This window comes from Siniperca chuatsi, linkage group LG13 (assembly GCF_020085105.1).
Source record: "Siniperca chuatsi isolate FFG_IHB_CAS linkage group LG13, ASM2008510v1, whole genome shotgun sequence".
Lineage (NCBI taxonomy): Eukaryota > Metazoa > Chordata > Actinopteri > Centrarchiformes > Sinipercidae > Siniperca > Siniperca chuatsi.
The window spans coordinates 11,574,083-11,589,897 of record NC_058054.1 but is presented as its reverse complement, the minus strand read 5'-3'; the positions used below and the strand labels follow the sequence as shown (position 1 = coordinate 11,589,897).

General features: G+C 39.2%; 1 protein-coding gene across 3 annotated transcripts; it reads left to right on the top strand.

Moving 5' to 3' along the window:
• Positions 1-8,607: 8,607 nt before the first annotated feature.
• Positions 8,608-15,312, top strand: gata6 (GATA binding protein 6). 3 transcript variants are annotated; one of them, XM_044221130.1, is made up of 7 exons: positions 8,608-8,771; positions 9,430-10,333; positions 10,886-11,058; positions 11,935-12,060; positions 12,169-12,256; positions 12,370-12,467; positions 13,000-15,312. In XM_044221130.1, the coding sequence occupies exons 2-7, from the start codon at positions 9,484-9,486 to the stop codon at positions 13,147-13,149; spliced, it is 1,485 nt and encodes a 494-aa protein (XP_044077065.1). In that variant the 5' UTR covers positions 8,608-8,771; positions 9,430-9,483; the 3' UTR covers positions 13,150-15,312. The 3 variants fall into 3 exon arrangements, with proteins under 3 accessions (XP_044077065.1, XP_044077066.1, XP_044077067.1); XM_044221131.1 differs by lacking the exon at positions 8,608-8,771 and adding an exon at positions 8,890-9,152; XM_044221132.1 differs by lacking the exon at positions 8,608-8,771 and adding an exon at positions 9,159-9,291.
• The last annotated feature ends 503 nt before the right edge of the window (positions 15,313-15,815 follow it).

The window sequence follows — 15,815 nt, the reverse complement described above, 5'->3', positions numbered from 1 at the left end:
AATATGTAATTACATTTACAAGAGACGTACAGCTGCGACAGTGGCTACATAGGGGTATTTTGTGCCCTTATTTGAGAGCAGACAGTTGGCAAGAGATGAGAGGAGACAAAGATTTACATTTACATTTATTCTAGCAGACGCTTTTGTCCAAAGTGACGTGCAAAAACCAAAACAATCTGCTCGATGAGACACCACTATAGGTTAGTGAGAAAATATGTCTTTTTGTAATTTGGGTGTAATGACACTTTAAAATGACACAGAAATATTGTCTTCTCAGAAATAACAACATTAAAAACTAAGCTGGAAATGAGGTCAAGTTTTGAACAAATGGGCCTTTTTCACAGCAGACATTTTGACTTGTCATAGTGGGAGAAGCACAGGTGTTACTAGTAACATTAACGATGACTCTGTTCTATTCAAGTGTCCTAGTAAGTCATGACAGTGCGACAGTGAGCCAGCTTGCACAAAACCAGGTCCCTGAAACTGAAGCAGCGGAATGGAATTCAGCCATCATTTATTTTATTTTTTTCACCTGTGCATTTCCTACTGTGACTTGTCAAAATGTCTGCTGTGAAAAAGGTCTATTCCTGTTCAACATCCAAAATCGGCACCTATATTACTCCATCTGTGCCAAAATTTAGATTTTAACAATTGGTGATTGTTTCAGTTGCACCACACACTCCTTTCATATCTTTCTAACAGGCAGCTGAGACTCCGTAGACCTTGAAATCATGAGTGGACCTGCAAGGTCTGCCAGCTGCTCTGTCCATACTCCACTACAGTGCCAGGCCCAAGTATCCAACCCTCCGTACCCCACACTACCACCCCACCACCACCACCCACTCACCTCCAAGTTGTCTCTGTTTTGCTATCAGTGACGTCACCTGTGCCCAAGGCTGTTTTCTCTTGGGCTGGAGCTCCAAACAGCTGATTCAAGGAAAGTCACAAAGTGTACTGGAGACCTGACCTTCTCTCCTGAGACAAAACACATATAGAGGGGCTGGCTCCACAGGACGTTAGCATGGAAACAATAACATGGCCTCTGAATCTACACAAGAGATGAGGCTCGGTTTTCCAGAGACAGAAAGACAGGCAGTCAGCCAAAGTAGTAGACGAAACTCAGCACACACTCGATCCCTCTTTGATTTGAAATCATTTATTGTGTGGTGAATTCCAAATTGTCCTGCTTGTGAGATTGCGTGTGTCAAACAAGGACTGAATTTCCCCTGTCAATTTATTGGATTATAATAATAAGGCCTGAAGAACTAAAACAATCTAAAATTTACAAAAACAAAAAATATTAGAGAAAAGTCAGGAAAGCATAAACAGAATTGTGTTTAGTATCAATAAGTTTGGAAAATATGCTTTCACACATTAAATATGGCTTTCTTGCCAAGAGTTAGATGTTAAATATGAGGCTAAAACTAGCAGCCGGATAGCTTAGCTTTGCATAAAAACTGGAAACAGGGTGAAACAGCTAGCCTGGCCCCAACAGCACCTCTGAAGCTCACTAGTTAGCATGTCTTGTTTGTTTAATCCGTACAGAGCCAGACTAGCTGTTTCCTCTTCCTCCAGTCTTTGTGCTAAGATAAGCTAATCGGCTTGTATCCCATAAATTAAATGTTTGTCTCATTTTGCATTATACTTTTTGAACTTTGGAATAAAACTCTCATCTTCATTGGCTTTGACACAGTATGGATAATATTTTTCGATTTCTATGCACCTCTGTCCCAGAAATGTTGCTCTTAAGGTCATTTTTTTCCCTTTAACACATAAAACAGTTCCATTGTAATGATCACATTGTAAATGCAATTAGTGACTAAGTGTGTTGATTTGTACACCTCTGCCTTATCTTGTTTTAATGGCTTTTTAAACACTTAAGTTTTATAGGTGATGGATGGGGGGCTTATCTGACTAGTGGCTCTTTCCTTTGTAGAAAAAAGTAAAAGCAAAAATGATCACAGCTCCCTGACGTGAACAATTCCTGCTGCACATAGAAATTCCTGCTATGAGTCAACTTCTTGTTAAACAAAAAAATATATGAGTCAACACCTTCTTTCATGGAAATTCATTCAATTCAATTCAATTTTATTTATATAACGCCAATTCATAACAGAAGTTATCTCATTGCACTTTTCCTATAGAGCAGGTCTAGACCGTACTCTTTATAATATTATTTACAGAGACCCAACAAATCCCACCATGAGCAAGCAAATTAAAATGAACTAAGATATTACAACTGAATTAAGTGCAGAACATTTGTCTCTTGCCTCCTAGTCTGTGAAAAGTAGTAGTATGAAAGTAGTCATTCAGAAATACAGCAAATTCTGTTTCCTATGTGTCATAATAAGCATTCACTTTTCTATAACCAAAAATAAATCAGTGGAGCTCTATGTCATCCATCCACATCATAGAACATCTAAAAACAGTAAACTGACTTTGGTCTTTTGCAGACAAGTTGCTGCTGATCGAAGAGTCAACATCAAAAATGAAGCACAACTTGAAAAGTGTACAAACTAATTTCATAATGCAGCAGGAGATCCTTCCACTTATCCGCTTAATCCCAGATCCAATATGACTAAGCACAACCTGAAAAATGTGCAAATTAATATTATAATTACATGCAGCACGACTTTGCTTTACTAATCCACCTAATCCCTCATATTACAGAGCAATGTGCTTAGCCTCAGCGTGTACGAAAGCTTTGTTTGAATTTCAACTCCATAGAATAACAGAATAAGCCCTGTGTTTTATGTCAAATCTAAAAGTGAAATATCTACATTTTATTTTTATCTTTGTTTAACTGGAATATTCCCACTGATATCATGGTTCTTTTTCAAGGGAAGAAGACAAGAGCAGCACAAATGATAGAAACAGTTCATAATATAATAACATATGCTGATGCATGACTGGAGCCAAAGCTCCAGTGTCAGTCTGTGTCAGGCTGATGTGACATTGGGACACTGCAGTGATAAACTGGAGCTGCTGGAGCCCCAAATAATAGCCCATAACAACAGATAAATGTGCCTCCATCTTTCTCAAGTCACAGACGTGCCTGGCTCTGTTCCCCAGGAGTGTGTGCCATCATTTGTGGCATTTCATGTTTCTTGTTCTTTACGCCGAGCGGCACAGAGCCAAGACCATAAATACACAGACAACAAGCTTACACCTCTCAAATGAGCAGGAATGTATTCGTCATTCATCACGTGACGCTGGCGGGCAGTATGATGGTGCAGGATTGTTTGTAGCCTCCAATCCCCCACCAACACCCCCAACACTGACTCACACACACATTGATGCACACACACTCAGTATACGCAGGCAGGTGAGCAGGGCGTTCCGTTGTGGGCGAGCCGAGGAAGCAAGAACGGTAAATGTCCAACATGACAAAGGTTGCTTTTATACCTGTCATGGCCCGTTTAATCATCTACCACTTTAAACAAGTGAGTCTGACGCTCACGGCCTCCCAGCAGCCTTTGCTTCAGCAGCTCTGGACAAGCTGCCATTCAGTAAAAGAAAGGGAGAAACAGACTTGTGCAGGTATTAAACTTATGTGTGACTTCCATAAATTAAGAGCAAATAGGTCAATGTTTTAAAGGCTCCAGCAGCAAGACATGGAGGTAATAAATACAGGAAATGGCTTTCACAGGTGCTATTTCGGCATTAGGAGAAATTCAGAGTTCCCTCATAAATAGATCTGGATTGATCCTGCATGGATTTACACATTTATAAGACGAGATGAAATAGATGTGAGCCAGTTGCTTTATTCATCAGTTGAGTGTTTTTTTCTTTTCAGTTTCAGTATGTGGCTGAACCTTTTAGTTTGAGCTGTACAAACAAAACATCAAATCAGCAGTGAAAATCGGATTCTTTTAAAGGTGGTGGTGCATTGCAATGGCTCAGGATAAATAGTATATGATTATACACAATAATGTAATATAATAATTAGTAATTGATTGTGGAATATTTATTTCAAAAATCAATTCTGAGGGTTTTTTAAGTACTACCAAGAGGACTATCAATTTCACAACCCAAGCCAAGTGTTTATGTGTTTCACTCTAATAGGTAGGGGATGGGCCATTTTTTTATTTATAATGGATAATTTATTTTGAATAGAAAATAATAATTACCTTAAAACTCACCATTTAATATCCATAGAATATACTGAATCCCCAGTATATTAAGAACTTGTGTTATCTACTATAATCTCAAAATGTTTATATTTTTATACTGCATACACTGTCAATTACGTTCCTTTGTCATGATCTAGTGTTACCAACAACTTTTATACTGATTTTTGTGGACTGTATAAGTTAGATTGGCACATGTTCACTACTGAATGTATAGTAATAATCCCCTAATAGGTGTGAGACCTCCTGTCTGCCATCAAAGGTTATATGGTGGGCAAATGGGAAAAATGCCAGGCAATAATAGTTCATAGTATATTTGCGTAGGTATATAGAGCCTACGTATATTGAATACCCTTTTCCTGCCTTTTAGTAAGAGTATTGTGAGTGGGGGAAATAGAATGTTTAACAGTATTAATGTAATAACTATTCAGTTATATATTTAACAAGCATTTAATCTCCCATTTTAGGATGGGACTAAAATGCAAGCAACAGGCCTATGTCATTTAAAGTACTACCTGAAACAGGCTGTGTTGCAGTATTTATGCAATTAAATAATTGTTTTTAAATTAGAAGTACATTATTATCAGCAGATAAATATCATGTAAATATCAGCAAAAATTACTGTTGAGTGTCATTTATCAGGAAAAAAAAGGGAATTTTGTTTTGATGGTAGAAAAATTACCCCATACCGTTATGGTGCAAACTTTACCCATCCAAACTGAAAATATTTCCCAAAATCAAAATGAATCTCTCATAATATTTAAGTGGCTATTACAACATGTATGGCTCTGCATGCAACCAGGCACTGTCTGAAATACGACGATAAAAGAAAATGCGCCAAAACAGCTGAGTGGTGAATTGACTCTCTTCCCAGTATGTTTTACTTGTAGCTACGGTGTGTCTTATTAATCATAATCGAGGCATCAGAGACTTTCATAGGGTGTGTTAAATGTCAACAATGCCTTTTATTACCACATGTAATGTAAGAAATCAAATCTGCATTTCTGTGGCTTTTTCCCTGAGTCACAAAGAAACAAACAATCTGGCCAGTTTTGAAATAACGTCAGACTCACTATCATCACTAATAATTCATACTGGCTAATAAGGTGATATTAATCCTTGTTTTAGTGAAGAATTTCTAAACTCAGCGTTATTCCTGCTCCTTGTTATCTCCATACCATCATGCATATTGCAGCAGTATTGGCTAATCACGAGCAGGCTATAACAAGTGATGGCGTGCTGGAGATAATCATTATCAAGTCGGTACATAAGGCACTGACACCTGAAGAGAGTCGGCCATTGGTCTGCACACCTCCTGAAAGAAACAAACAGTATTCAGATAAATCTGTGCCCATGGTCTTCTGGGTAAAAAAATCAATAAAAATAAAAACTCAGATCATTTTACAAGGAAACAGAGGCTTTAAAAGTGAAATTAATATGGCGATTAGAATTTGCCATGACGTTATTATTGTTATTATTAATTTGGTTGTTGTTTCTTTTCATTTTGTTCCAACCAAACGAATATTGCTATAATGTTTCATAATATTCCGAGTGGGACCAAATATTCATTTTAGAGTTAAATTATATGATATAAATGACCTTTATCATACATAAATAACATTTAAACTAATACTCTACTGTATTATTATTATTATTATCATGATTTTTATTATTGGCGGCAGTCGTAGTGAGCCTATTAGCCTACAATTACAAGATATAAACATTTCAAAAGGCGTTTTCCAGTGAAAGTTATGATAAAGATAATTAGATTATGGGCCTGTGTCTCTTTACCGTTGCTGACATTCGTGCAGGCCCACATTGTTTGACCGTTTCTGGATAAATGTGGAGACAGGGCGGCGTCCTGCCACTTCTCCTCACAGGCTCCGTGTGTCAGAGCAGCACACTTTGACATCACTGCGAAAACACCTCATTCATCAACTCCAGGCGCTCCGCAGCCAGCGAGTAAGAAGTGGGGGGGGGGGACACAGGATTTTGTATTCTCGCACCTCCATGACAACTGCTCAGGGAGACGATGGGATGGGAGACAGTAGCGCAGGGTTTGGTAACTCCCTCTGATAAAATCACATCTCCAAAACCTCTCCGATTACCATGGCTGTCAGATGTTGTGTCGAGTTTGATCCTGAGCCAGGAGAGCTACAAGACAAGACTTCACAGTGCGTAAAATATATCTATATATATTTCCCTAAAAATTAATTCATATGAGCAGAGTTATTAAAGTTACGTGGGAGCTTGGAACTGTAGCCTGCTGTCAGATGCAGTGACTTACATTTGTTTTCCCTATCCACCACACAAATCAGAAATACTACAATTTCAATGGCAGTGGTAACGGCACTGTAGCCATGTCAAGTTTCAGCAGCAGCAGCATTAACAGCAGCAGTGATAATAAAAGCAATATTTTGTATTATTTTTTATTATTAGTTGTAATAATGCTGTGTTTTCAGTAAGGTATATGGAAGTAGGTACACATAGGAAAAATAAAGTAAATGTTAATATTAATAGTGTAGTGGCAGCATCACAGCAGCAGCAGCCTATCAAGCAGCAGTTATAATAGCAGCGCTATTATATGTAATAATAATAGTAGAAGTAGCTGTAGTTGTTGAATAATAGTGGTAGTAGTATTAATGACAATAGAAGCAGTAATAATAATAGTAGGAGTATAAAAATCAGCAGTAGGCTAATAATAATAGTATTTGTAGTATCGTAGTAGTAGCTCTAATAGTAGTAGTAATTGTAGCCATAGAAACAGTAGTGGTAGTAGCTGTGATAATAATAATAGTAGTGCTTGTAATAGAAGCAGTGGTAGTAGAAATGTGAGTCCAGCTCTGCAGCTGCAGACTGTAGTGAAGTAGCAGTAATGGTGGAGTCCTCAGGTCTCTGTGCAGCTCAGTCTTTTAGTGCTCAGCTATCTCCCATCCAGACAAAATGTAAACAGACACAAATACCGGCTGAATGGCTGTGAGTGTGATGAACCGAGAACTATTTGTTAACCTCTGTGAAGGACGCACGAGAGGACCCGTAAATGAGTGAATGATTCAATTGACACCTCGCTACTTTTGATCACTTCACTCACTCACAATGTATATTGTGGCTGAACGAATCATCGCGCTTCAAAGTGAAGCCTTTCACAGCGGCAGCGTGCTTCTACACTGCTGAAGTCATTTAATCCTGAATGAAAGCGTCTGACTTAAATAAACTAATTAGGAGGGGATTTATTAATCACTGCAGTGAATATAGAGAATAAACAAAGAGGAAGACATTAGCCTGAATCAGGATCTTGAATAAAGATCAGAATGGGAGCGGAAATTAAAAATACGCATAAATATATTAAAATGTTCACATTACCACTTGAGAAAACATATTGTAGCCTATTAATTGATTTATATTCTTAAACGGCTCAACACAATGCTCCATATCCATGTAGCACTATAAAGTTGGTGGTAATTGCGAATTTAGACAGCAGTTATCAATCAAAGTCATCTTAATTAATTAATCTAATATAGATGTAATAAGCAGCCAGTGGTGGAAGAAGTATTCACATCTTTTATATAAGTAAAAGTAGCAATAGAACACTGTCAAAATACTCCATTAGAAGTTTAAAACAATGCTCTCAAACTCTGGCTTAAGTAAAAGTACAGAAGTATTTTCAGCAAAATGAACTTAAAGTATAAAACGTAAAATTATTTCTTAAGCAGAAAAACAGGCCCTGTGATTGTTATTGTGATATATTATATCACAGTATTATTGTTAATGGTGCATTAATGTGGAAGTAGCGTTTTACTGTTGTAGTTGGTCGAGCTGGAGCTCATTTTAAATACATTTATACTGTTGGGAAGTTTCATTGTGTAATAATTTGTTATATTTTACTAACCGGCCATATTATTTATTATGTAAAATTATAAACCGCAAAATAACTAAAGCTGTGACATGAACATAGTGCAGTAAATAGGACAATATTTCCCTGAAGTGGAAGTATAAAGTAAAATAAAATGGAAACACTCAGGTAAAGTAAAAGTACCTCAAAATTGTACTAAAGTACTTGAGTAAATGTATTTAGCTACATTCCACCGCTGTCATCAGAAGGTTTGTCAGTAACTAATTTAAACCAACGTTATAGAAGAAAACAGCAACATTACAATACTGAAAAATAAAATGAAATTTAAAAACGTAAAAATGTATAGGATTGGACTTTAGACCCTGCAGGTTTTGTTGTGGGTATTAGTTATTGATTACGAATCATATTTGATCAAATGAAAAAAGCAAAACAGATGAGAGTGGGTGGAGCTCCATCTCTGTCCAAAGCATAATTGTCGAAAACTCTTAGAAACATGATTGCATTTGCAAATTATTATAAGTTTCAGACACGATCAAGTGGCCTCTCTCTCTCTCTCTCTCTCTCTCTGTTTCTCCGTGTGATTGATTGGAGGAGTTCATAGGCTGGCACCTCGTGTTTCCAGCCGCTCACACTCCACATGATTGGTCCGCCTCCTTCAGCCGCAGCCACCAGAAGCGCCTCCTCTCATAAACCTCGTCAGACCGCACTATCGTTTCCCATTACTTCCAGGAGAAGCAGCGGCTCACTATTAGGAACTTTGCGTGCGACCTATGGCAGACAACTAGCAGGTATGTGATGGAAAGTCTCCTCATTTTACCGTCTTACTGGCGTGTCTTTTCACCCTCGTGCCACAAAGCTGGTTCGAACATCTGGCGGTGTGGTGTTGGAGCGCAGACCGAAATCCATTATTGTTTTATCGCTTCAGCCTGCCTCTCGGCCCTTATCTGTTTTGGGTCTTATCAAACGGTTATCTCTTTTGCTGTGAAGACATATTGCGTTTTGTTTCCTATCTGTTATGTGTGTGTTTGTACTTATGTGTGTGTCTGTGTGTGTGTGTGGGAGGACAGAGATTTGACTCGAACGGATCCAGTGCCTCTTAGAGCGCTTGATGGGAGTATAGCAGTCACTGTGGATTGGATGCGTTTTATTGGAGTTAAAGATGATACAGAGTCAGTGAACATGCCGCGGAATTAAAAGTCCGATTCATAGTTCATAGTTAGTTTTGATTGTGGAAATGTATGGGCTGCTCTTTTAAAGATGAAAACAAGCTGCAAATCAGAGGTGGATTTGCGTTTTTCCAGAAACTTGGCAAGTTTCTATGCAGATGTTTACGGGACAAATTTAAAATTCAGTTGTCCATAACTTTGTACCACACGAGGACAGCTTTTTTTTCTTTCTGCTTTCCTAACTGTTCCAACTCTTTTTTTTTCTTTTCTTTTTTTACAGGGTACTCCCTGACGATTTTTATTAACCCCTACGGTGTATGGAAAGTGCTCCTGGATGGACCTGGGCGAAACCAGCTGGTCCATGGTCAAGCGAGAAGTATCCAGCAGCCCAGGGTCACCGGCTGAGCAGAGCTACCTGCCCGGTGACAGCAGGAGGGACGGTCCCACCTCGGATGAGCTGAGGACTCCTCCGAGCGACCTTGACGCACTGGGGCACCGCCGCTCCGACGGCAGATCACTACACTCCTACGTTCACTTCGGACACCATAACAACACACTGACCACTACCGAGGACATCCCGCTGTTTACGGATTTAGACCAGGGCAGCAAACTCGTCCTCTCCAGCGGAGCACACAAGGCGGGCTTGCTGGTGGACCCGACCGACATGTACCAAACACTGGCCATCGCCGCAGCCCAGAGCCAGACTGGATATGATTCCTCCCCTGGTGGTTATATGCACTCCAACCCCAACTCCCCCGTGTATGTCCCCAGCTCCCGGGTGGGCCCAATGATACCCAGCCTCTCTTATCTGCAGGCGAGCGGCTCTGCGCAGCCCAGCCACGCCGTCTCCAGCCACTCGGTCTGGTCGCAGTCCGCCCCGGAGAGCCCTTCATACAGCACCGGGAGCCCGCACACCTCCAGTCGGTTCCACTACCCTCCAAGCCCCCCCATGAATAACGGGACGCCAAGGGACACCGGCTACAGTAACACGCTGAATGTGAGCAGCAGGGACCAGTACGGCCTCTCTCGGCCCCTCAGTGGGACCTACGCGAGCCCATACTCTCCTTATGTTGCACCGCAGCTGTCCCAGCTGCCCTCGCCTTGGACCGGGGGACCTTTTGATAACACGATGCTGCACACCTTGCAGAGCAGAGGCGCGCCCTTGATTCGTGGACCAAACGGAGGTAAGAAAAAAAATGCTGGAATAAAACAAAGTGATGGAATAATTTTCATTCTCACTGTCTGGGAGGGAAGAATACTGATTAAATTCCTTTAATCAGGCATGTAACTGCTGAAGTGTCTTTAGGCAAGGCACTGAAACTCTAGTGCTCGTTGTAACGTAACCTGATCTCCCTGTGGAGGCCAGAGCTCAAAAGATCAAAAAGAATTAATGAAGTATAATTTTTCTTATGTTTAAAACTGGGCTAGATTTGGTGTGGGTGAGTCCTGCAAGACAAATGAGGCCTGTTTGTGTGCGCAGGCCTATAGTTTTAAGTTTTTTTAAAAAAAAGTATAAATATATTGAAAGTGTTTCAGGTTTACAACTCGTCATCGTCATTGTTTCCTTTAAATAGCCTAATTATTTTTACTATATGAAATCTGTGGATCTGATTTAATTAGCTTCTCCTGACATATCACTGTCCGAGAAACACAATCCCTTAGGGAAATGTAAACCTGTGGGCAGATTTTCATGTTTAAAAGCTGCGCGTTATGCTGATTCAAGTCCTTCTTTTTAGTTTCAGATATTCTCGACGACATGGGGGAGAGCAGAGAGTGCGTCAACTGCGGCTCCATCTCCACGCCGCTCTGGAGGCGCGACGGCACGGGCCACTTTCTCTGCAACGCCTGCGGCCTTTACAGCAAAATGAATGGGCTGAGCCGGCCATTAATTAAACCACAGAAACGGACGGTAAGCAGGGGACCACTTAACCGCTCAATGTCCTGCCTAATTATCCAAACAATGGCTGGAGGTTATCGCCGATGATGTTCATAGTGTCTAATGGAGAAAAAAAGACTTGTATGCGATTTATCAAGCTTTAGTTCAGATTAGATTTTTCTAGTAATTTTGGTTTCATTATGTCTGTGACTGATCCTAAAATGGGCAGACATCTATTTGTAAAATACATCACAACACATACATTTAACATTTTAGTTGAGAATTGATGCTTTTTTTGTGCAATTTGATGACATCATTTAGCACTTTACTCAATACTAATAATTTATTCAGTCAACAATCATTGGGATTGGAAGATCTGGTCGCTAAGAGGTCTACTGGTACATTTCCTATAAATTGGTTTTTAACAGAATTGAAGGCACTGATTTAATTGAATTAAACACATATACTTGGAGATATTTGTTAACGTAATTAATCAGGCACGTAATCTGTCACCCTATTCAGTGCTTCTGTTGGGTAATTTCATTGGAGACAGTAAGGGCAAATCCTTTCCTGGTGCCATTACGCGCATTAAGCACAGTTTTTACAAGGAAATCTAATGTCAAGTATGGACTCCCTGAAAATGAACATCCTGTGAAAAGCCGTGCGTAAATGGCAGTTAAATGGAGATCATAATAGGACCCGTGTTATTGTTAGGAAATAGGGTGTGAATGGCCCAATTCTGATTAAATTAGCAGTGTGGTTTTCACTTTGAAAACATTTTCTTTAACTTAAGTTGACAGACAAAGACTCCAAGTCTTGACAGATCTGTTAATATCACATCATTCTCTGAAATCTTTCGATTATGTATTGCTTATAATCATTAATTTAATGTTACGTTTTTGTCACCAGTCAACGTCCAGAAGAATCGGCCTGTCCTGCGCCAACTGTCAAACCAGCACGACCACTTTGTGGCGCAGAAACGCGGAGGGAGAGCCGGTGTGTAACGCATGCGGGCTCTACACAAAATTACACGGGGTAAGTCAAGATTTGATTTCACATTTCTTTCAAATACCCACTTTGATTAATCAATGCATCACAAATCCAAATAATAATTGGTCTCCAAAAATGGTCTGAAATCTGTAGGTACCTCGGCCGCTCGCCATGAAGAAAGAGGGAATCCAGACAAGAAAAAGAAAACCGAAAACCTTGAATAAAACAAAGGGATCCTCTGGTGAGTCACTGATAATTATTGCTCATATGCCTGTGGATTATTATCATCAAAATGTTGTTATTTCTGATATGATCTTAACGATATATTTTATATATATATATTTTTTTTTGTAGGAAATAACAACGCTGTCTCTATGACTCCCACATCCACATCTTCATCTAATTCCGAAGACTGCTCCAAAACCAGCTCTCCCTCCGGACAGGTGTCAGGGGTAAGACTTTTAAAACAAAAAAAATATTTTAAATGTCTTCTGCTTTTATGCTTGAATTCAAAGCATAAAATAAAATATAATTGGACACATGTGTGATGTGGCACAGGAGTTTGTTTTTAATAAAACCTGAAGTAAAATTTATGGGTATTAATAATTTGAAAATACCCTCCTTACAGTTATTTTAAATGATGCATCCTCAGGATTGAATATTTTGTAATGAGCACATAGAAAGCATTACAGCATTTGCTACAGCAGGTGTTTTGCTAAAAAGATCACATGCAGGCTGACTTATGCTCTGTGGTGGTGATTACTGCTGCTAACAAATATTTCACCATAATATTACAGCATGAGCTTTACATTGCTCAGGATCTGGTGCTTTCTCTCCCCAGTGGGATATAAATACAAGTGGCATTTCAGTCCAAAAAACAAACATGAATAACACTCCCAATAGAGACAAATGCTTGTTTTACACAAGAAATGTCTGCTTTGAAAATGCTATTAGGCTAATAATGCATATTTTTTAATGTTTTAGGTCAGTTCGTCTGTGCTGTCCAGCTCAGGGGAGGGAACAGGCTCAGCGGTGAAGTACCCGGGACAGGACGGCCTGTACACCAGTCTGTCCCAGCCATCAGATGTAGCTTCAGTGAGGGGTGAACCCTGGTGCCCCATGGCCTTAGCTTGAACATCTAAATCTTTGGGAGGACAACAATCCCTGGCCCCTCTGTCTGGATGCTATGTAGTGTGGAAGTATTCGGGGGTGATGTTTGTTTCCTTCCTCGCAGCTGATGCAAGAAGATTCGGACGTGTGGGGGTGGGGGTGGGGGAGTTAAAGGGTGAGAAGGCCTTCAGTCACACTGCAAGCTTGAACCGAACGTGGAATAGCCGGGATTGGTTTCCAGATTGGTGTGGGGATCTTGTTGCCTTACGAAAACAAAGGGAATCGCCAGGCCAGATGATCAATCAGGTGGCCTGCTTTGGATGGTTTCTGGACCTGCCATGCACTCGATATCTCTCCCATACATGGCACAGAACCAGATCTTGTTTCTTAAAATAAAGCCATCATGTACATAACGGATTTCCTCTCTGAAGAAAAAGCTGTTGATTGGATTGATTGGATACCACTGCTTTGTAAAGCGCTGTATTCTTTAAGGACATTTAGATTTTTTTTTCTTTCCACAACTGGAATCATGCCACAAGTGCCAAGACAACTTTTATGAATCAAAAGAAAAAAATATTTATAAATCTTCCATTGTTGAAAACATGGCTATGATTGTTAATAAAGATATCAATGTAGAGTAGAAGTAAAACCATTCTGATGTCTTCTTTTCTAATTTTTTTTCTTGACAAGTGGTTGTTTGTAGTACAGTAGTGTTGAATCTGCACATGTTTTCCACTGAAAGCTCTTACTGTATTTGACTGAAACTAGTTTCGTTTAAACAGGGTATAAAAGACTATGTCATCTAGTGGTTTTGTTTAATTATTTACTGAAAAATGCAAATAATCAACTCCTTCAGACTCATTTTTGATATTGATATATTACTGTTGTCAGCTGTTGGGTCACATTAAGGTACTATTCTCAAAGCAGAGCTACAAAAACTCTTTTACATGTAAAGCAGTTGGATGGCTTGTTTTAACAAAGCACACCCAGAATAGCTGTGGGCCTACTGACCTTTATGTTACAAGACATAAACTGCAGAGGAAGACTGTTGGCTGCACTACCTGACTCACTATAGACTGTGTACCTTTCAAAATGCAAGCATGTACTGTTGCATCATTGTCGTACCAAAATTAGATCAGAAGATTAGAAGTGGAGAATGAGGTCACCTCTGAACAAATTCCCGTTACTTTTTTGACTTTGACTAATCCCCATAAGGATTTAAAGGAGTGTAATGGCCCAATAGTTTTATGTAATGAGGCGTTAAAATGGACAACTGACTGAGGAAATAAAAGAAGTAAACAATTTATATTACAATGCAATATTTTCAGAATTATCAGAATGCACACTCATTGTAGTAAATATTTTGAATTCACAGCTGCATGGGTGTCATGCAAAATCAAAATTTGAGAGATTGTGTTTGATTTTTCACACTGTTTGTCTCCACGTCCTCCATCAGTGGTGTGGGTGGAGTCTCAAAAGGCCATTTTAGGCCACAAAAACAATCATTGGGTATATATAAACCTGAAAGCAATCTGATGAGTTACATGTGAAACTTGGCGTAAAGAGGGTTATTTCTTATTTTTATTTTCATTTTTTCTTTCCCAAAAGGGCATGTCATTCATTCTTCTGGACTTATTTATTTTTGAATTATCATGTTTATTTCAGCAGCATTTTTTTTGTTTGTTTTTTTGTTTTTACAAGAAATAATTTTATTTAAATTCAGTCCAATAAATTGTTCTGGTGATGCAAATGAATTTACAGTTACCCTGTGTTTTAAAGAAAAAGAATCAATATTTTAAAGTTGTGGAAAGATCCATGTTCCTGCATAATATTATTATTACTCAGGCATACTTTTGCATGAGGCAATAACAGGCATGCTTCAACTCCCCATTTCTCCCTGGATGAACAAAAACTGAATAGCTTTATTTTCTCAAATGTTTACATGATTGGGAGGGAAGCACATGAAGAAAAAAATCAAGACCAGCTAATGCAAGGCAAGGATTTCCTGGGAAAAAAAGAAAACGTGTGCTTCCTTTTCAGAAATTAAGACATCCCACCTAAATGTTTCAAAAAATTGCATCTCAAACCAGATATTAAGCTTGCAGATTTCGATTTCCAGTCTTTTCTGGGTGGTTTGCTTCCACATTCTGCTTATGTTTCATTAAAGCAAGCTTTTATTCTTCCTGACAGCTTTGTTACTTAAGAGTTTTTCTTTTCTACCGGCCCCTGAAGGCTCAAAGCACAATCCACTTTCCTGTGTCCTCTTGAACCAGCAGCTCAAAGTACCTGTCACAATGTTTACTGTACTTAAGCGAATATGGCCTCTGAGTAATACCACATGAAAAGATTTTAGAGATGGTTAAGATTTATGTCTGGGCTTAGCGTTATCTGTCTGCTCTTCAACATATTGATTTAGCTGAGTTTATTGAGTGTGGAGGAATGTGCTACACTGCACAACAGCCACATCCACAGTTTGGAGATTGACATTGTAATTGCACTTATTTTTCTTTCTTTTGCAAAAGATCAAACTTTTATTAGAATTATGCCACTGCCATTTAGCCACAAATTGTCCATGATAAAGTTTTATTTTTTCTGTCTTAGTGTTACTAGTGTCGAAGTAAGCTGTAAATGGCAAATGGAAATGTTTGGCATGTGTTAATTTGCTGCTGGGTGTTATATAAAACACAATT